This window comes from Falco cherrug, chromosome 12 (assembly GCF_023634085.1).
Source record: "Falco cherrug isolate bFalChe1 chromosome 12, bFalChe1.pri, whole genome shotgun sequence".
NCBI classification, from domain to species: Eukaryota; Metazoa; Chordata; class Aves; order Falconiformes; family Falconidae; genus Falco; species Falco cherrug.
In genome coordinates, this window is record NC_073708.1 from 9691736 (window position 1) to 9714599 (window position 22864).

Below are 22864 nucleotides of genomic sequence, written 5' to 3' on the forward strand. Positions count from 1 at the left end.
TGCAGAGGTACAATTTGGGCTTTGGTTTCCACAATTGCAGTTACAGCTGTAGTACCAGCTGAGGTGTGACTGCAATGAGTGACCTGAGAAGGTGTACACCATCGACCTCCAAGTCACAAAATGTGTATTTTGGTTAAAGAACAATAGATGCTTGTGAGAAGCTTGAGTAAAAGATGAGGTTGGGAGAAGGAAGCTGGCTGATACAAATAGCTGTTCATTCGCTAAGTACAGGTATGCCTGAGTGAAAGCCTGTCACCCCTGGGTCATATGGAGACTGTCCTTGTGACCAAATTCATGGCATGCAGACATGCAATCTCTTGTCCCGTCCTTGCCTTGAACGTTTATTTGCTTTTATGGTTTTTGCTAAGGTATCTCAAGGATATTTGTAGTACATTAGTTTTTATTGTGTTCTGCTTTATTCTCCATGCTGCAATAACATCAAGAGTCTTGCAAGGTCCATATATTGGATGGCAGAGAATGTTGGTGTCCAGGAGCAGTGTCTTAAGAGTCCCTCAGGGCAGAAACTCCAATGTTGGCTATTGCAGGCTGCCTAAGGCTGTCATCGCGCGTTCCAGCAAAGTTGAAAACTGTCCTCCTAGGATGAGCGGTGTAGTCAGCCTATTGCTGATATATGACGGAAACAATGTAGCACACAGTTGTGGGTATTTCCAAGCGTGGTAATGCTTTAGTAAAAGGTGAGGATGCGATAAGTACGTGAGTCAGATGAATGCTTTCAACTGAGCTGCTCATGTTTTGTATAACTAATGGAGCAGGCTTTTTTTTTTTTGTAAAAAAAAAGGCAACAAAAAAAACCCTAAAATACCAAAGACCCTGGAAGGCTCGAGGTTAGGAGACTGCTCAGAAAACTTTGATTGCTGTTAAGGTCAGTTAACTCCAGCAGATTATTTACAGGTTTGTGAAGTTTCAGAACCATATCCTTTCAGTTGTGGTGTGAAAGCAAGTGGCATATGGCGCTTTTAACGTTTGGGAGCTCCTCTAGTGAGACTAAAAGTAAAGATGGTGACTATGGTTTTTACTAAGATTTTTTTTTTTAGGCTTAGAATGAAAAGCTCCCCATTTCAACCTTCATCTCTCTTTAGCTGTCACAAGACATGTTCATACTGCAATCACACACACCTCATGACCACATTACAAAGCTACTTTAAAATCAAGTAACTTCACTGTTGCCTGAATATTTAATCAACTTCTTGGCTGGGTTTTATTGGCAGCACCAGATCTCATAACGTAAGCAGTTTGTGCTGTAGATATACCTATGAAAAAAAGAAGAGAAGAAAAAAGGAAACAAACCCATTCTTCCACCTTTTATATATACCAGCTGAGCTTGAAACTAGCAGAGTCATTAAGCATAATGCCAAATGTCAGTTGTGCGAACAAACGTGTAATAATTGTATTTTGGATCCAGCAGTGTTTTAGAGCAAACTGCTTATAATTTCCAGCAGTTACTCTTGCAAAATGCCTTCCTTTATTTGATTTCTTTATCTTCAAGTTATATCTGTAGAATAAAATTGCAAAGTCAACTCATGCTTCACAGTTACTTAAATTATATTTTATGTAGTAAGTAACTAAACCCAACAAAGTTAGCAGAAGATATTTTTCTGTATAAGGTGGGTTTAACTGGTACTGATCTGGTCCTTCTCATTCTCTTTGAGATCATACACTATTTGTGTGTCATCTTAAAAAGTTGCCTTTGGCATCAGTTGGTGTTAAAATTGTTCATTATGGCAGTACATGGCCAGTACTGAAATTGTTAAAGCTGGTAAGCTCTGATTTATACCTAGTTTGCTCATCTATCATTCTTTCCAAGAACTTTTGTTTTACTGATTTATAAATATTTAGTCTTGGAACGTCTCTTTCTCCATATACATGTGTGCATATATGTTACGTATATATTCATGAAAAATTTACAATTCCTTTAGCTAGAACATAACCTTTATCCTTCATGTGCTCTCAGAGGGAGGGATTCCTCATGCAGCAGATCAGACAATTTATAAAATATATAACGCTTCTTAGAGGGACGACTTCCATGCTGTTTTGGAGCATCAGAGACCATCTCAGTTTGAGTGATCTGAAGAAGGGATGAAAGGTTTTGGGGGAGGAGGTAGAGAGGACTGGAGATACTGGAGTTCTGAGTTTTTACAGGTGTGGGAGCAGCATGAGAAGGAGATATGTTGGAGTAGTAGAGGTACCTGTATATCGCAGTTGGGGTCATTACTGTTGAATATGAGGAGACCCAGTCAAAGCCCAACTGTGTAAGTTTTACCTGAGAGAAGGCTGTCTATGACCTGGAAGAGAAGGTGTTTAGACCTTACAGCCTTGATAAATATGAGTGAATGTATAGAAGGAAAAAAATACTCTTGGAGAAACATAGCTTATTGTTGTAGTCAAGAAGCATAGAAGATTTGAAGGTGGTCATGCATCTAGGCCTTAATATATCAGAATTATGGCTCTTTGATTCCTCAAAACAGTATGGAAACTCATTTATGTATATAAAAGCTGATGGTCTTTGTACATGTGAGGTGAGGAGTAAGTTGGTGATCCTGGGGAAGGTGTTTCACATCACACTTCCACAGCTGCTTTTACAGTATTCTTGTAAAGTAACCCTGTGTTACCCTGTGTACCACTGACGTTCTTTTTATACTTCAGACCAAACATGTTTTCATTTAGGTCACAGGTGAGCAATGTTACCTGATTTTCTTTCCTTTGTCTCCTTTCCTCTAGCTCTTACAGCTTCTGGAGTCTGAAACCATGCAACTAGAAGCCTTTCTGGAGTGGAAGCGACTGGAACCAGTGTATTGGCAGTGGATGGTAATGCATCAAACTGATTTTGAAGGGTGCAGCTTTTTGACTCTAACATAGCTGATCACTTCCAAAGGCCCCTTCCCACAAAAGTAAACGCTGCAAACCAGCTGTTTAACAGCACCCGAGAAAAAGGAAAAAAGCCTTTAGTAAAGTAAGGAATGTTTTCTTAGTTCTTCATCTCTCTGTTTTCTTCAGTCAGGCTCACCCAGCTAAGCTGAGGAATTGCAGCGCAGAGTGGCAGAATTTCATATAGTTAACACAAATGAAAATGTCTGATCTTCATCTCTTAAATGTTTTTTAAACATAGCAATTGTACGTTTTCTTAAAATTAAATGGCTTTTCAGAATAGGGCCTCTAAGCTTTATTGCAGACTTGAGAACAACTAAATTTGTGAGCAGCTGATACTGAAAACATCTTCATTTTTCCCAATCAAATAGTGTGTTGAAATTGCCAATTTCCCCTTGAACTGTGTTGAATGATCATAAGAAAATCAATAAGCCTTTCTCTGTGCATCTTACGATTTCTCAAGTGAGTGTAAACGGTACCATCCATCTCACTTCTCTCTACAACTTTTGCCCGTTCACAGTTGCTGAAAATAATTTTTTAGAGCACCACATTAGCCATATGAGTTTACGAAATTTTGAGAATCAGTGAGCTGACTGTTAATTATCCATATGCCTTGTTCTGCACTAAAAGCAAGGCAAAGGAGTAAAATTACCTGTCTTGAAGAGTGCTTCCAATGCAAAGCCATTCAGATTGTCACTAATTTTATAGTGGGTTTTGCTCTTCATGTCTATCATCTTCTGGTTATTCGGAAAACATCAACACGAGCATAAACCTGGCTCCAAACAGGCAAAATGTAAATGCAAGTGTTACGGCATTTCAGGGTATCCACCACCATTTCCCTCTGACGTGTTGAACAGTGTGGGGACTGTTGTAAGTATTAGTGTGCTTCCTGGAGTTAAGTCCTAAAGAAATACTTGCAAAAAAACTGAGGAGCACGTCTTTTTAAATCGTTCAGTAGGCTGGATGGCAAATTTGCCTTTCTTTTGTTTTGCTGCTGATGGTGGTTGTTCCCGGATTCTGTAAGATGTATGGGAATGAGATGTGCTTTGAGGTACAATAGTTTTCTTTTTCCCTTTAGCCTATGCTTTGCATTGCTGATCTGATGGATCGGGTTGATTCTTGCATAGCTGCTGCTGGGTCTTCCTGATGGTTATGGGCAGGAACATGATAGAGCATGACGTAACTACAGCAACTGGAGTGACTCCAGTAATGTTACTTTAAAATTCTGTCATTTAATGAATTTCAAATAAAACCAGAGCAAAACCCTAAAACCCCACAAACAAACAAAACTTCCCAAAACAGCTTTGTTTTATTTCCATGCAGTTTGTTAGGCGGTTGGTGCCCAGAAAAACGTCTGCATTGTCATGAGCTGGGCTTTTGGTCAGCATGAGCTGCTGGCCTCCGCGCTGTTTTGTGCCAATTTGCAATGCTGATGCTTGCTGAGAAGGAGGTTTTGTAAGGGTGTCTTTTGCTGTTTTACAAAGCTGTGTATTGTATAAGCCTAAAAATCTCTTGCTGTGAATCAAGCCAGAGTTTTTAACCTACCTGCAGAGAAGAGAGAGAAAGAGGGGGGCATTCCTATCCTCTTTATAATGATCTTTATAGAAGTGAAGGTTGTTAGCATGTCACTGCCTTCCCAGTCCGTGTTTCTAGCTTAAACAAAGCTGGTTCTCTCTGTCTCCTTGTAGGCCATTCATTCAAGCTTCTGCTGGTTGCTGCTGCTCTCGTATGGGACTTTCTCTCCCATGTGTCTGTGTTTTACTTCAGGTGCCTCACCTGTATGTCAGTGCTACAGTCAGCACTCTTCTATCACAGAGATTTGTATTTATACTTTCTAAAATGGTACTTGACTTTAACAGTGTGACGTTGGTGACTTCTGGTTTTCTGACGTCTCTTCCAGCAGTGTTGCTGCTGAGCCAGTAATTACGCATCTGGTTTTTTCTTGCCTGTGTGTAGACCATGCTGCTCAACTGCTGAATTCCCTCATACTGTTTTCACATTACTTCTCCAATTTCTAAAGATAATACTGAATGCAAATTATGTCCTTAAAAGAGATTATGACCTCTCCTATTTAATGTCGCCTTGATAAGAATATGGAAATAAATATTTAATATTCTTTGAGCGAGGAAGCCTGGGTCCTTTAATTATGCTCTGCTACCCTGGCTTGAAAACTGTGTTTCTACATAATCTGTGCACCATGGTTTATAGGTACATGCGTTTCAAGGACCCCAAAGTTATTTGGCATTTTTTTTTAGTATTTTGGATAATTGTTGCTATCTCTGAAGGTAGTTGCAGAATTAATTATAGACCCAGCTAGGTGGCCATGGTCAAAGAGAGCTGACAGAGCTCCTGACCAGCCTGGCGCAGAGATCTCTTAGGGTTCCTCAACTTGTAGAGGATGGACACGGGAGAGCCTGTGGGTGTTGCAGCTTACTGTGCTATGTAGCACATGAGGCTCTTCTGAACAATGCAAGCATGTGCCTCCTTCCTGGACATCACTTTGTTGCAAAAGATCATAGAAGTGCATTCAGCCTCAGAGTTTGAGGGGAAAGGGCATATCTGGAGCTTCTGCAGTACTGATGATCTCTGTACCGTGAGTGCTACTTTATTATCCTTTAGTGCAGTGGAGAGTAGCTGACAGTATGCAGTCCTTTCTAAAATAAGCTAGGTTAGCAGCATAAGTTTTCTGTTAACTTAGAAATATGTTAGTGAACTGAGGGGGTTATATCTTAAAATAACTGAAATTGTAGAGCAACTGTACACTGAGATATGGCAGCAGTGAATTCCTAGTTATGAACTACCAGGAAGATGTGTGTGTGGGGGGAAGCACTTTAGCTTCTGCTGAAAAGTAACTTCCATTGTTGTTTTCCTTTAGGAAACTGTGTTAGATAATATGGCTGAAGAGGGAAATAAGTGTGAGTCCCGGGATGCTCATGTAGAGAAAAGCAGGCTGCCAAAGGCGACCTTGTGCTGTCCCTGGGCTGACAGTCTGACTGGGCAAATTGACAGATTATCCAGAGATCTAATGACTTTCCGTGACCAACTGCATAAGCTTGTAACTCGTCGAAAGGCTGCATGGTGTGAGAAGGTAAGGCTTTGGGTGGCATTCTTGGATCATTACTGACTTTTAAGTTCCTGTATTTTTTAGTGTTATCACTATGGCCCATCCTAGGGCAGCTTCCCTGTTGCTGCTGTGTCAACCTTGCTGAAATCTTGATGACAGATCTGCAGTTACTTGTCTGTTTATGCCCACAGCATCCCAGGTACTCTTTCAAACACAAAGTAGGCATCTCTCCCAGAGAGGCAGCATGCTGAAACAAAGCAAGTGTTCTTTTGGAAGGGAAGTCATCAAAGGATAGGGGAGGAGAGGAGAGAAAAAGGAAATCATGGCAGCCCCCGGAGGGGACAGAGGCAGCAGGTTGAAAGCATCAGTAATGGTTATAGTGAGAAAAATATAGATAGACATTTGCAGGGACGGGAGGGTGGGAGAGGCCAGAGCTTGTCATCTTTCACTGAGTTAGTAGTCTTTGAAATGTCTGATGGGGGGAGGAAAAAGAAGGATTTCAAGCTTGTGAAGTGAGAGAAGGGACTAAGCAGAAGATCTGGTGGAAGAACAGACTGGCTGTGGGAGGCTGGCTGCAGAGGAAAACAGGTGATACGAAGGAAGCGTACATGGTGTTCACTGGCATAGGGATGGGGAGACACTGGGAAGCACCCAGAGGGGGCGGTTGGGGCATAAATAGAGGAGCTGTTGATGTAGATGTAAAAGGTGAATGTGAATATTAACATACTGCCAAAAGAAAATACGATGAAGATGAAGGCATGGAAGCTAGTGATTTTTTCAGGCATCAAGAGAAAAGAAGGGTACCAGGGAATCTATGAAACCTGTGGATGCAGAAAAAGTGAAAGGAACAGGTGGGGCAGGTAAAGCAGTAACAAAAATGCTGTATTGCAATTTTACGCCTGTATTAACTAAGGAGAGGCATTTTTTGATTTGTTTTTTTGTTTCTTTTGGTTTGTTGGGTTATTTTAGATAGGATTATAGATCATTTGACAAAATGAAAAGTGGCAGGTTGTCAGATCAAGAGATCTGACAAGTCAGATCAGCTCTTTGCCCAAGAGTTCAAAAGGATCTGGCATGGGAAAAGTGTGTGAGAGCTAATTGTTCTCTTCCACTGTAAGGATAAGAAACTAATTGGGATCAGTTGGATAGGGACAGGCACAAGGAGCTGCCGTGCTGCTTCACACAGGGTACAGAACTTCTTCCGACAGGACACTGTGGATATAACCAGTGTACATGGATTTGAAATCTGTTGGACACATTCTTGGAAGATGAAATCCAGCAAAGATTATCAAATATACAGATACAAATTACAAACTTAAGTAACTGCACGAGTACAAATCATTGCAGGTTGGGGGAATATTCCGAGGAAGTACCTCTGTGTATTTGCTTTCGTCTTACACAGTCTTCTCTGGGCACTTGTTGTCGGTCACTGTCAGTGGTGGGGTGCTGGACTAGGCAGGTCTCTAGCATCATCAGATTTGGTCGCTTTTATGGCAAAATGGGCATGACTGTTGCAGGACAAATCAGACATTGAATTCCAAAAATAAAATTTCCAATGCATGATTTCCAAAGCAAGATATACTCTGACTCCTCTTATATGTATCAACATATATGCTGTTAAATATTATATAACAATCACACTGAAGGTTGTTTTATGCTTAAATTTGGACATGAAGTCCAAAAATATTAACTGATGAATTCTTCATTGTACTTTGAAATAGATGCTGTGATTGGATTTGAATGATGGTCAGTCAAATTCCAGTGTTCTGAGATTCACTGAATGTCATGCGAGTTTATGACTGTGGGTAACAAATGCAGTGCATCTTAAGTGTGCTCTTAAAAGGATGGTTTATCACAAGTGCCTCCTCTTCTATGTGCCCTGGAACAGAATTGTTTTGTAACGCTACATGACAGCTTTTGGAATGCTGGGGGTCAGATGACTCTCCATCAATCCTCTTTATATCAGCCTTTGCTTTGAGCAGTGTTGCTGCTTATGTGATGCTTTCTGCCTGCAGTCCGTCTTTTCTCCCCAGTCAGGATGCTTGCTGAATGCAGGCTCCTCTATCAATTGTATGTTTCTGCCCCCTTCTGTCTTTCCCCTGGAGAAATAAGCTTATCAAATCTTTCCTTCTATATATTTTTTTTAGTCAAACAAAGAGAAAAGATCCAGCAGTAGCTAAAGTGGTCATTATCTCTAACTCTTGTGATACTGAGACATCTGGAAATTATCTTGGCTCTCACAATTGTGCCCGGCTGAGGGACAGTACAGTTTATTACAGCTCTTGTGCCTACTACCTTGTACTTCACAACAAATGTGATAATCCACAGAGTAATTATGTCTGTTGTTACCAGTAGGCCTGATGTTTGTGCCAGGCAACCGAGTAGAAACTGTTCTGAAGAACAGAATGGAGGGCACGTGATGAAATGCGATATATTGGGGAAGAGACAGTACGAGTTTTGCAGAGAGGAATCATGAATATAAAATCGGTTGGAGCTTTTTGAAGGGACTGGTGAGTGTGTGGGCAAGGGAGGTTGGATTGACGTTATTTAATTGCATTTATAAATGGTGTTTGATAAAGTCCGTAAAAATTCTCCACAAAGATAAACTGCCCACCTGTCTGTCTTTCTCTTACCCTCAAGCACACAGCAGAGCAGGAAGCGGAGAGGCAGTGGCTGTCGTTGGTTTGGGGAGGTGGTCACCCCTGGAGCCTTGGGGGCCTGTGCTGCACAGCATGTGTGTAACTGCTCTGGGAAAGGAGGTGCATAGCAAGATGCCCAAGTTTTAAGATGAGACTAAATGCCTGAGAGCACGTGAAGGACAACAGCAAAAGATTGTTGAGGGTCTTTGTACTGAGTAGTGAAGTGGTAGAATGTCAGATAATATTGCGTGGAGATAAATCTGGCAAAATGCATCTGAAGGGAGAATCATAATTTTACATGTTTGGTATGACTGTTATAGCATGTGAATGAGCTCTTGGGGTTATAACAGTGGTTCTGTGGAAATGTCAGTGGTCAGAAACAGTGAACTGAATCCTAAGAATTGTTAGGAAAGCAGAAGAAAGCAAAACAAAATATTCCCATCTGTTCCTGGAATGCTGTGTGCTGTTCTGGTCCCAGCATAACTTTAAAAAAAAAAAAAAAAAAAAAAAAAAAAGTTGAGCTGAAAAGGCACAGGGATGGGAAGCAATGGTGACCCAAGCTGTGAAAGGGTTTCTCTGTGAGGAAATCTACTACAAGGAGCCCCTGCCTAGGTAAAAGAGGAGAGAATGAAGAGGGGCATCACGCTTCTGATGCTCCTTTTCATGATGGGTGAACCTTGAGGGAATTACTGGGCAAATTAATGAAGAATGAAATCATTGTTAAGCAAGAAATACGGAAAGTATTCTCTGGTCAGGAAAGTCCTTCAGTCGCAAACTACTGGAGTTCAGGAAGTTGTGTCTTCTAGTGAGGTACTGTTCCATGTTTGTCTGGTCCTAAACTTATTCCCTAGCTGTTTGCTATTGAAGACTGTCAGACATACTGCTGGGTTAGAGTGAACCTTGATATAACAAGGTACAGTTGCTCTTCCTTTACATCCAGTTTTGAGCATCATAATTCAGAAGAGAAACTGGGGAGAGTCCAGAAGAGAAAAATGAAAGTCATCATAAGTCTGGAACATAACGTCTTTATGTTAAAAATGGAAAGACTGAGGTGAGGTATATGGTTCTTTGGATATGAAGAAGTTTTCTCTGGGGGAAAGATTTTTATTTTTTTCCCCATGTCCTCAATGAATGGGACAAGACTGGATGTAAACTGCAACACAGACATTTAAATTAGATACTAAGGAAAAAAATCATACTTTTTTTTTTTGTGTGCAGACCCTGCATAAAACAGATCATGCAAACATCTGTCAGGGATGGCTGAAGAAGAGTTGGTTGTGGTCTAAGACTGTGGCTTGGGCTTGAAAATCTGTTGAAGTCTCTCACTTATGCAAGCCTGCGATGGATTGATTTATTTTGGATAGAAATATTTCAGGTGTGTTACAGTCATTGCTGTGCCACAGTGCCTGGTTTGTACCACTGTACACAGCTGCTTGTTATTCAGGATGTGGGGTTAGAGTTTATGTGTCTATTTGTTGCAAGCTTGATCATTTGCACACTGTGATTCTAGTAGTTAAAATTATCAAAGTTTTTTAAAATTCAGCAACTTATTTTGCTCCTTTTCTTTTGCTTCTTTCTTTCTTTCCTTATTTTTTTTTGTTTGTTTCTGCCTGCCTCTGCTCTTTCTTTGGTTATGTGCTTAGAATGACCCTGAAACCATTTCCGCTTTCAGGGACATTCACTAGAAGACATCTGAATGTTGCCATGGGATTTGGGTGATTTGTGAAACCCTGATTAATGCGACATTTTAACTGATATCCATCTCTAGGCAGCAATGTGTTCAGTATCTTGGAGGAGAAAAGGCATATGACAGAGGTGTGATCTGAATATGTGGCTTTCTTATTGTTAGCTTTGTTCTTTTCCATGCAGTACTGGGCAAATAATTACCATTTCTTTGACACTTCGGGGATTTGTAAATGATCAAAAAGTTGAGTGAAATAGTTAAGCTTTAAAAATGTTTCTCCTCTTAGAAACAAACTTAACTGTAAAAGATGAAATCTCCTAATTCCAGAAGAGAACTTGTTTGCTTGTTTGCTTTTTTCCTTTCTGAATATTCCCTGTTATTTACCTCTCTATTTGAAAGGGGGATTTGATTTCAGTCTGTTTAAACATTTGGCATCCACAAGCTGGAATGCAGAGTATTTGACTTCAAATGGTGATCACTTCAGTTTTCATCACATAAATGCTCACACCATACTGGGCTTTTGTTAAATTTGGGGTATTGTATTTTGTGATCCTCTGTGTTGACTAGCATTTGAAAGCAAGCCAGATGCCTCTGAGATGGCAGTATGATGGGATGGAGTTTGCTCATGCATGCCCCTGTTAAGCATGGCCCAGAAAGGTTTAGAGCCATTAATCTGAGCTTAAATATGCGCTTTCCACACCACAGTCCTCTCTAGAAATAGTGGTGGCTGTGCTTGCGTGCTTGGCTCATGTTATGCCTGGAGTACCCAGAGCCGACACTTCAAGAGGTTGTAATCCCTGGCCAATATCAGACTAATTTAATGACGGTGGAAGAGCATGCTGAAACCTGCATTTTGTCTTTATTTCTGTGTTTTTCTCCTGATCAGTCACCTCCCCTTCTGTTCAGTAACCTCTAACCTTCCCAAACCATTGCACCTGAGTCCTTGGTAGGGCTGAGGGGATGCAAGGTTGCCCGTTTCAAAATAAATGCCCTTTGGAATTCTAAGGTGTTGGGAAGGGGCTGTATGGGACAAGGATGTTTTGTTTTCTCTTGTTAGGGAGAGGGTAGGTGCAGAGGTGGTCAGTGGTGGTGGCAGGAATGGTCTGGGACACCCCATCAAGTGTGGATGGTGGGGACTGAAATGTAGAGAGGCTTTCATTCCATCCCAAGAGTCCTGTGCTTCACTCAGACTTTTTGCTACTACCAGCTCATCACAGCACACTGCTGGAAACCTTGTAGAGTCTAATAAAAGGGGATTATTTTTTTTTATGGTAAGGATCTTACATTTATAAAAGACTGAATCGTTTTTGATGCACTTTGGTGTAAGGCTTTACTATTTGAAGTAGGGAAGCAGCTCCAGAGGCTGATGCTGAAACATAGTCCTACATCCTTCTGGTTTGGGTTGGTTTTTTTTTCGTTTTTCTTACTGAGGTTGAGTTGAATTTTATCTACCCAAACAAGTACACTTCCACAGTTTTTTTCTATATGCCTCATAAGGAACTGGAGGGGAGCAGGAGGAGCTGTGGGTACCCTAGTAGCCACTGCTAGTGCTTGGTGGCCATGCCATGTGACTAACCTGCATGAAAATAAAAACTTGGTGCAGTGTATGCATGTGGGTGAGGGAAGTAAGGCTCATTGTTTTCTGCACTGTGTGAATGCTGAGGAGCACTGGTGGGGGCTGGACTGGCTCCTGGTGTGCTGTGTTCCTCCCTGCACCGGTGCAGGGCTGGGTTGTGTTTCTGCTGCCTTAAACCCAGGAATTGTGGCAAAGGGACAGCTGAGCTCTCACCGAAGAGCTCTCTGAAGGCTTGTCGGTAGCTCACTTTTTTAAGCAGACTGTTCACGTTGCATTTTTGCTATTTCTGCTGTTCATTCTAGTTCTTTGGGCTTTCTGCTAATATGAAGATGTTAGTGTAGCGAGTAGTTAATTATCCAGGCTGTCTGGGGTGCAGGAAGCGGAGGAGTGGTAGGGAACAGTTCTGTGCTGATCTATTTCCTCAGTCAGCACGTTCCCTTCCGCTGCCCCTTCCCCAGTCCCAGAGTGTGTCTGTGTTCCACTTTGTGTTTGCAAACCTCCATCTGGAGCACTGAGCAGCTGTCAGTAGAGCTTTTCATGCAAAAAGAAATTGAAGAACTAGCAAGGCCAGAGAAGTAGCTTTTGGAAATGCATGGTTGGCTGGACCCGGATGCCTGGGGTAAGGGGCGCAGACCCAGAGAGATCAACAGAAACATCCATCAAAAGGAGCAATGGAGGACATGGGCACAAGGATGGCAAGGACAGACAAGGCTAATGCCTTTTATGTGTAGTTCTTATTTAGTTAAATGTAGGATTAAATTTGTTGCTGATGGAATTGCCATGGTATTAGCAGATTTAGGTTATTGGAAAGCATGCATCTGCTGTAAACAGTAGGAAGTAAGATCCTAATGCTTCTTTTCGCTTTTTGCCCCTGTATTTTCTTACATTGGTTTTTGTCACTCGTCAATATCCCTAGCAGGAGATCTGAGGCTGCTTACTTTTGGTAAGTGCTTGTGGAGATGCAAGTGATTGTTCCTGGAGGGCAGTGTGCTCTCTCTTGTGCTGGAAGGAGGAAAGAAACCACCTTCATGCATTGGTTCTCTGAACAGCAGGATCTTGCATTTGTGTTAGACCTGAAGCCCCTAGTTACTCTGGTTTAAAACTGGCATGCATGTGGAAAATTACTGCAGGTAAGCAGAGCCGGGAGACTTTTGAGAGAATCTTGCTTCTGAGAACTCTGTGCAGGTTGGTCAGACTTGAATAGTCAGTTAAGCTTGCAGCGTACAGGGAGATGAAAAAGATAAGTATTTATTCTGCATTTGCAGATGCAACTTGCTGTGAGATTGCTGAATGAGTGCTGAACTGTGTGAGAGATGGAGAGACTCTGTGTACCAGTTGCTACATCAGCAAACTGATTTCAAACACACAAAAACTGTAACTGAAAATAAATTACCTAGCCTGACATTTTTTGTGGGGCTTATGTATTCTAAAAGACTCCAGGCTCCTTAGGGAAGAGAGAAACATTAAAAACTTGCGTGCCGTCTCCTGTTTTGTATGCAGAACTCTGGGATTTGAAGTAAGCGTGGGTGAAAGTTTTTCTTGCTTTCCAAAAGATGCGGTTTTCCCTTCCTTTGTCGAGATACAGAATGTTTGCTCAGGTGACAGGATCAGTTCAAGTATAATCAATAACTCGTTTTAATATTTTACTCACATTATTTGCCAAGATGTTGGATACTGACCAAGGCAATGAAACATGTAGTAAATGCAGCTGAAGAATTATAGTAAAATTTTAGATGAGCTTTATTTAACAATAAACTGTAAAAAACCCTATTCCAATGAGAGAACGTGTTTTGTAGCCACTGTAAATGTTTTAGTGCATTTTAAAGAAATAAGTATAGTACTTAGGTTCTCACAGTTAAAATGCACAGTAAAACAGGGATGAAGATGAGGAATGCCTGTGGGGCTCAGATGTACAAGGTATATAAGATTGCAGGTCCCAGCATTGCCTCTGTCTTTTTGAATGGGAAAAGCTTGGAGGCTGATGGGTGGGATTTGAGGTGACCACAAGGTTGCTGGATTAGGAGACTCTTGCAAGGGGTGAGCCACTGCAACAAATGTTGTCCTCCACAAGGGCAGTATTTTGGGAACATAGCTAATTCTGGCTGACAGAAGCCATATTAAACACCATAGCCAGTGGCTGTTTTTCAGAGCAGCTCTACCTGAAACACTGTTACTGTGTTTTACAGAACCTTTCAGAGAGGGTTTTGGGGACACTTAATTTCCAGGAGGTATCTGACTTGCTTTACAGCTCCAGGCAGACTGTTGGGACAGGTTCCTCCTCTGACAGTAGGAATTAGAAGCATTGCATACTTTGCAGTACTACCTGATTTTTAGGTAAGTTGATAGAGGTGCTTTTAGAAGGACTGTTTGCATTCATGCATTCAAAGCTTAACCTGAAACGGCTTTTTTTTTTCCTTAGAACCTTGGCCTTGTTCTCTCAGTTGTCTGCCCTGAAATTGAGTGTACTTGATCGTAAGAGAAAAAAAGCATCCAACTCATTTCTGTGTCTTTGTCCCTTGTACTTGTAGAAGAGCTGACATAAAAGTGTATCTGTAATTTAGTATTGTCGCATATCTTCTTCCCAGCCAGAAATGCATCTAAATGAAGCTTTAGTACACTACTGAGCTCAGAATTTCGACTTTTAATTCTTCATTTCGTCAGCTCTCTCAAAGCCCTGAGAGCTGTTTGTTCCCGGCCCCGCCCCCCCGCCCCGCCCCCCCCGCCCCCCCCGCCCCGCCCACCCCCCCCCCCCGCCCCGCCCCCCCGGCTTTGCAGGCTAGCCATAGGACCCAGCCTTTGCTGCAAGAGTCACAGTGACCATTCAGGCAGTTCCACATCCACCTACAGCTGCTACTCACTGTCAAAACTGTGAGCTAATAAACTGCTGAATGTATTTTAAGAGTAGTGGCATTAGATAAGGTCTGCTTTTTCACTGAAACTCTGAAAATGTTTTATGTAGACTGTTCTCCAGCTGAAAGTTAAAACTTCCTTTGCTAAGGTCTGCTTTTTCACTGAAACTCTGAAAATGTTTTATGTAGACTGTTCTCCAGCTGAAAGTTAAAACTTCCTTTGCCTCCTCATGCCATAGTTGTGGATAGGCTGGGTTGCTGGAGTGACCTTTGCTGCTCTGGGTGCACCATTCCTGCCTCCCCCAAAAGCAGGGAGAAGAGCTGCAGGGCTGGGTGCTGGTGGAGGTTCTGCAGGAGTCATGCAAAGCCCCTGGAGGGGACAAGGGAGTGTTTTCTAACTGAAAACTAAACCAGTTTTGGGGTGAAGAAATTCCCTAAAAGTTGTGGTTATGAGTTTTTCATTTTTGTTTTCATTTTCCTAGTAATTTTTGCTTAAGAAAGACCTTTTCCTGAAAATTTGTATGACTAGGTAGTAATACCTTTCTCTCATCTGTGTGTTCTAGGAGTGTTTGTATAAACGTTCCATTGTTTGGCTGTGTATACAGGAACTACCTTGTTTGAATTTGTTTCAATCCTGTTCTCCTAGAGCAGGGCAATACAGAGAAGTGCAAGTCACAAGCAGCACTCTGTTCCTAGTGAAAGTGGCTGCTTTCATGTTGCACAGTGATAAAGCTCTGCTGAACACAAAGTGGGACCCTCCAAGCCTCTGCAAGTCACTTAGATCTGAGATGATACATCATCAGTGTTTGTCTCTGCTGCCCAAGATAAAAGTTTGGAAGAACAAATTGAAAAATAAGTGAGCAATTTATTATATGAAGCAATACATGTCTGTTGCCTTCCTTTGTAATTTGTAGTTGTCAGGGTCTTTTTCAAAGTAGCACTGCAGCCTTTTTGCAAGTGTCTAAATTACTTACACTGACATACCCTGGTTTTCATATCGTGTATTTTCAGTATGTGCCTATTAGTGCATTAATTTGTGTGATCTTCTAATTCAAAGATTTTGAAAAGTCTATAGAGATAAAACTGCAGTTAAAAAGAAATGCATTATAAAAGGCTGGGCTGTTGGAATGGTATTTTTTTTTATTACTGTAGAATGCTGAAGACTTATAATTTAGAGGAGGAGATAGGTATTATCTCTTATTCCCTGTGGTGTGCATTGGGAATTGTGTAGCATTTGGACCTTCACAAGTCTGAACTGTGTCTCCTTATAGTCAATGGTAAATTATCTGCAAGTGTGATGCTCCTGCCTGGAGTTATCCCACCCTCCTGAGAGCAGCAGGACCATACTGGGTGGCCAGATTGCATATCTTCTTGGGAAGTGGCTGAAGAGGTTTAGATAAGCTCCTGGCTCCAGAGCACGGTGATTCTGGCCATCTTGTTGTATGCTGTTGCTGTTGCTTCACGTCTGCTCTTTTTGTACTGGCATCACTGACATCCTTTTTACCTGAATAGAAGTAATGCAGAAATTACTGATTTCTTTGAAGACCATTTATTATTTTAAGACTTGTCCCTGGCTGGTTCTTCCCACAGAGTTGCTGCAATACAATAATCACATTATATTTCTGACTCCCACCTGTTTTGGGTTTGTTTTTTTTTAATTTGAGCTTTAACCACTGGAAAAGCAAATTACTCATGCCAAAACCTCAGGAACAGAGAGTTCAGAAAATATCCATATGACAAGAAACTTTTTTTGTAGCTTTGTGGAAAAGGGATGTATCTCCTGGTGCTTTCAGCCTAGCTGCCTTCGTTCTGGGCTGTTTGCCTCGGATATGTCCTTCAGCAATCCAACCCAAAGGCTGTCCTTGAAGCAGCTGCCTCTCTGTGCATCTCTTCAATGTCAGGATCCAGCGTAGTTCTGTCACACGAGGAGAGCCGGGTGAAGCCCTCGCTGTAAGCAGGTCTGCTCACACGGGCTCATAGCACAGCAGTCACAGAGTTCAGTTGCTTTTAGGCCTAAGAGGATTAATTTCTCTTTTGCTTTGCCTGTGTGATAGATATATTTGTAGGCTCAGCAAACAGGCAGTGGTTTTATCAGTCATGTGCTTTTGTGCTTTGTGTTAATATTTGGAGGTATATTTTGTGTTTTCCTGGTAAAGACCCTGAAAAATCTTTTATGTTGTTCTTTTCCTGTTTCTTAAACCTATATCCTTTTTCCTTTATCTTAAGCTAAACTGATTTTTCTGACTCCTATCAATGTGGTATTTAGATACAGGAGTCTAAATACAGATCCATTCAATTATCTTTTAAAAAAAACAACCCAAAAACAAACAAAAAAAACCCCCAACACAACCCCCAAACCAAACAAAGCCAACAGATATGTTATCCATTCAGTCAAGATCAGGTCAGTCTTTTTTATGAAATTATCTCATTCTAATGCTTTAATTAACTTCTAACTTTCAATTACTATGCTTCCTCACCATCTAAAAGCTTTCCATTGGAGGACAGCGTGGATGTTGTTCTGGAGGCTTACAAAGCGCAGTATTCAATGCGTGATAAAAGGAAGCACAGAGCAGCAGTGCCCTGCCAGACCGTGGTAGCCGTTCTCGTTGGATGCACCTATGTGCGTTCCTGGTATTAAAACTAGAGTTTTTCCTCAGAGGACTCCTCCCCCAGTTAAAAGATGACTTTCTATTCCTAGATAAAATAGGTAGTTGCCTCTCTGTGGCTTCCCTGTCAGTTTGTTTTGGAATGACAATGGGTGGGCCCAGGAGCTAGCATTTTGAATAGTGAAAGTCTTTAAAATGCATAAGATGGAGATGCATACATTCCTCTCTAATTGCAGGAAATTGCGAATCCCAGCGAAGTTTGGAATGCAGCTGCTTGTATAATTACATCTTCTGTCAGTTGCTGTAGCTCAGCTTTACAACCCTTCTAAAATGTCTTCATAGTTTATGGTACAAATAATGCCCTTTATTAATATTACTTTGGGATCACCCCTTTCGTTTATTCACCACCAATGGCAAAGGCCTAAGATTTTTCCTCTTGTTGAACTATAATAATGAATGTTAGAAATTATTATTTAAGGTGACATTTTTCTCTAGCTGCTATAATTGTTAAGCCAAAAGAAATTATTTAAGTTTCTTACTATTGCTGGGGTTTGGGTTTAATAAGAAACCCCCATGCATGTACCTCAAACCGGTTTGATCTGCCTACAGCATCAGATTTTGGGTATGTGCAAACCTTTCCATTTCATGTTCTTATGAAATAGAAGGTAATGGTAATGGGTCATGGAAAAGTTGTTAGGTTATTGGCAGCTAGGTGTTGCTGTCTGCTACTGGTCATAAAAATACAGATAAGATACAGATCACAGTTCAGAGCTTAATTAAATGTGTCGGCCCCACTTACACCACCATTGCAACTGGAAAATGGTTGAGAGGTTGGAAAGGATTAAAGGAGGGGTAATAAAGGAATTACTTGATCTGGCTTCTTGAGAGGTCAGAAAAGCATAATTTAACCAAGGGAATGTTATAACTGGATCACGTTCCGCAAGTTCTGAGACAGAAGAGGAGTTCTGAGGGTGTAAGACTTTAGGTGAAAGATAGTATAAGAAGACCCAGTGGCTGAGGTGGGACTCACTGAAAAGGGGCATATTTTTAACCATAAATACATTTCACTGCTGAGATAACACAGTGGTAAGCGTAATATCTTAAACTGCTAGATCCTGTGTTTAAAATACCAAAATTGTATGTTTCTAAAAGAGACCCTGTAACTCGCTAAAATGTAGTAGAACACCGCAGAAATTACTAGGTGAGATACTGTAGCCTGTGCTTTGTGGTTAGGTTAGGCTAATCAAACAGTTTATGACTTTAAATCCATAAATGCATGAGCATTGCTATTAAATGGGCTATTTCAGAAGAACATCAAGTCTCTTTGTGTACAATCAAGGATCTCACAAGAAGAAAGAGACCTCATTTAGGCAGGACAGTGTGGGAAGTGTTCAGCTATTAAAATAGAAAATGATGGTTTCCAGCGTTTTTAACTGGTTACTCTTCAGTGTGTAGAAATTGCTGCAGAAAATTAAAAACCTTGAAAGCTTACAGCAAAGAAGCTTGATTCAATGAGACAAGTTTTATAGAGCTGCAGTACTAACTCTATAACTTTCTTGGAGGTTTGAAATTGCATTTGGGCAAGTTAGTATAAGACATGAATTTGAAATTAGAGTCGGGGTTTTTTTTATAGTAAAACACCTGCTTACTCAGTGTTGTATTGTTTGCAGAACAGCTGATTGCAGATATTGCTTTTGCTTTAATTTGTGGTTTGGTTTTTTTTTTTATAAGCAGTAAATGCCTTTAGGTGTTTTTCTGAAGGTTGGGGGTCTGCTTTTCTTGGAAGTCACTGTTCTTCGTAGGCTCTGCAGGGTCCTGTTCCCCCCTGCTCACTAATTATTCCCAGAAGTAGGAGCTGCAGGATCCGAGTTTTCCATCACTTAGGCATTCACAGCATCCCTTGAAATGGTGCCTTTCTCTGCTTCTCTGAGGTTGAATGGGTCACTGTCTATAGCTATGGAAGGAAAACATCTGTCATACACGTAACCATGATTGTTCAAAAAAAAAAACGGCAAACACTTTTGTTAAAAGAAACTGGCCCCCTAGCCAAACTATTACTTGTTTATTGTTACAGAAGTGTAAAGCCCTTGCCATACTTATGTGTGAAAAAGGGTTTATTTTTATGCCTTTGGGGACACACAAGCACACAAAACACTTGGGTTATTCATAACTGTTCAGTTCTATACAGAAAACAGTGACAAACATGGACAGCAACAGTGTTGGCTTGTTCAGTTCTTGCTACCTCTAATGATGTTTGAAACAAACTCTGCTTGGGGATCTTCTTTCACAAACAGGCCATGGTGCGTGTTTTTCAGTGCTGCTCTGTGTGCAGCAAGGTACAGAATGCATATTGTATAGCCAGGAAATTGTTGTATAGGAGCACAAAGAGGTTGTGGGTGGGAATTGTGGGATCCCTATCCCTGTGGCTATTTTTATTTTATTCCACTTCTATTTAATGCTTGCAGATCTTTATGCTATGCTATGCTTATAGTGGACTCTGCTTTTCCCCCTTCTGTGTTATTGATACATTTTGCTTATTATTTTATTTTGCTCTCTTCCCTTGTGTACTTGGTGCTGACAAGGAGAGCTTTCTTAAAAGTAGACTGCAAATCCTTCTCTGTCCTGTTTTCTGTATCCCAGATAGACTGTCAGCTGGAATTGCAGTTCTGTAAGGTTTTTCTCAGGGGGTGGGAGGTGGCGGTGGTGGGATAAACCCTAGATACAAACTAAGACAGAAAAAGGTATAAATAACAATCATTTATGAAGTGTTATTCAGGCTTGTACTGATTAAAGACAAGCGTTTGCAAGGTTCAGCCCCTGGACTGATCTGGAATCCAGTCTGGAAACTTAAAATTCCTAAACTAGCCTTAATTTGCCACGCCTGGTTTCCAGCACTCAGCTGTCAGGATTTCTGCGTAGCATCCATGCTGGCAGTCTCCGAGCGATGCCAGTATCTCTGTGCTTATCCTGCTTTCATTTTTTACTTATAGATCTTTATCTATAATTCGTGCTTGTCTGTTGATTGGGAGTCTGCTCATTATACATGGAGACTGAGAGCTCTGGGCAGCTCCTCTAGCCTGGAGAACATCTCTCAGGGCTCGTGCTTGGGATATTGCGATGTGCTGGAGAGCCATTTGGAGCCAGGCAGGTGAGTGCACCAGCTGACCTGGCAGGTCTTTTCTATTTCTGCAGTCTGGCCCCTCATTCATCATACATTTCCAAGCATGTAATATTTCACTGCACCCTTTTCAACTCCCTAGGTACAGAGGGCCATCTTAGATGTGGTAGCTTTAAAATAAAGCTTGGAAATGAGCTTAGGAATAAAAGAATTCTGCAAGTCAAATGCTGTTTGGCATTTTCAGAGGAACCAGATGAGTTTATGAAAGGTGTTGGGTGATTATGCCATGATAGCAAAGGCAGTATGACTTGGTGGCTTGCATATTGCATCCATTTATATTACCTAATTTCCTTTCATTCCCGAATCCAAAAAGACAAGATCTGAGATTTTTCTGTTTGTTCCTTGTGACTCAGAGAACAAAGGAGCAGGCTGCACTGTGTTTTCCAGCAAAGGCAGGCATTGCAGTTTGTAGCATCTGTACAGAATGGCAAGAATAATTTGTATTTCATGCTGTATGCATATGGGGGCCTGTCCCTATTCGTAAGAGAAATACAAAAGAGAATGAGTGGACAGATAGGACTGGAGGCAGAAAATGTGCCATTTCTAGGCTTGTGTAGTTTGTTTTTCTGAACAATACTGTCATTACAGCCATTTCTACAAAACTCCTAGAAGAAGTTGAAGAGACTGTGATTTAAATATAATGACATGATTCTGGTCTTTATCATCCACTTCAAAAGGAACTCCAACAATTTGGTTTGCTGCTCCTTACTCGAAGCTGGCAACAACGCGATCATAAAATGGAAATGCTCCTGCTGTATTTTCTAGTGGCTTCCTTCAAGTATGTAACTGAGAGGCAGAGCATTCATTTGTTTTCCGAGGCTTTCAGGTTGACGTGTGAAGTTTTAACAAGCTGAATGTTGACTTCCAGTATTTGGAAGATTGTCACTTTTGTTAGGTCATTGCTGGGAATGATTTAAATAACGTGATGTGGTTATCTAGACCTCGTAGCACCTCCTTGGCATGTCTTGCATGTTGGTAAAATTCTTTCCAAATATGTTTGCATCCAGCTTGCTTCTTAACAGAAAAAGAACAGTTTTGTGAATATTTTTACTGCACTTTTCATTAGTGAGCTGTTAAAATTCTGAGTCAGATTAGCCTCTTGGGGATGTTTGAGCCATACAGAATGAGACATAAGGCTCTGGGAAGCTTGTTGCCAGCAAGGTGCAGGCAAATGTGAGGGAGCTGAGGAAACCACAGTGGTAATTATGAAGGTCTCCTCTTTGAGGAGAGATCAAATGAGCTACATGTGTAGGTCATATAAGCAGTTGATAGAAGTAGACCTCCCCATGATGGGCAACTGAAAGACTGGGACTGTCGATGCGACAGAATTAGCACATGCCTAGAGGAGGTGAATTTGCGTAATACTGTTCTGGCCTCCAAACTGTGAAACATGCAAAGAAACTGGAAGGCAGCTTGTTTAAAATGTGTGACACATTACCTTTTCCATGATTTGCCCATTGAACTCATTGGTATAAAATTTGTTTAGCACCAGAAGGTTCCCGTGACTGAAAACAGCTGAGATAGCTGTCTGGATGAAAAGAACAGCCAGTGGTATCTTCAGTTAGAAGACATTTCAGAGAAGGTGGGGATGAGGAAGTGCTGGAGAAGTTAATCATGTATGTAGGCATTTGCTGGTTTGAAGTCTCTCTTGTGCATCAGTGCATAAGTTAATCCTCCATGGAGGGGACGGAGCCAAGGTACCTGCTCAGCCTGTTTTTCGGATATGCCTCACCTCATTGCCCCTTTCCAACTCTTTTCTGTTTTGGCTGGGCCGTTTTCAGCCTGAACATTTTTGGAAATGCAGCATCGGTGTTGGCACTGTCTCTGGGGAGGTGGGAAATCCTTTCCACACTTCAGGGATGTCTTGCCTGGCTTAATTCCGCCATGTCAGGAACTGGAGGACACCTGTCTCCTCTGCCCACCCTCCAGCCGACGTTGAAGAGATCTGTTTTATTCTAGCGCTTAGTAGTTGGCATATTCCTGCGTGTGAATCTGCCAGCAGCGTCTGTGCACACTGCAGCCCTTCGCACTGTGCCACGTTTGGGAAGGGCAGCACAGGCTATCTGTCACTTTGGTCCCTTTTCAGTCTGTGATTTAAGATGCTGTACTCCAGTCTGCAACTACACTAGCTCATTGGCTTCTGCTTAGCACATGAAAATTATTCTAGTTTGCCCTTTAGCTTTTAGTTTTAATTACCTTTTGAAAACCTAGGGTGGTCTTTTGGTAGACTTGAGTTATTTTGATGGAAACCATCTAGGAGCACTTGGGGCAGTTTGGCCACTGTCCTGTCCCAGACAGTGGTTGGTGACATGGTGAGGTGAAGAGCTACAAGGAACCCAGTAGGAGTGTTTGCCTCGGTGTACACTCATGGCATCTGTCCAT

General features: G+C 41.5%; 1 protein-coding gene across 4 annotated transcripts in view; it reads left to right on the plus strand.

Annotated features, from left to right (window-relative positions):
* TEDC1 (tubulin epsilon and delta complex 1) overlaps positions 1-22864 on the plus strand; it is a 73750-nt gene that overhangs the window by 45954 nt on the left and 4932 nt on the right. For 2 of the 4 annotated variants that reach the window (XM_055724693.1, XM_055724694.1), the window contains 2 exons: positions 2740-2826; positions 5762-5974. In XM_055724693.1, coding sequence (XP_055580668.1) covers positions 2740-2826; positions 5762-5974 — 300 coding nt within the window. Of the gene's footprint in view, positions 1-2739; positions 2827-5761; positions 5975-20294; positions 20453-22864 lie in introns of all 4 variants that reach the window. The other 2 variants (XM_055724695.1, XM_055724696.1) reach the window with 2 other exon arrangements.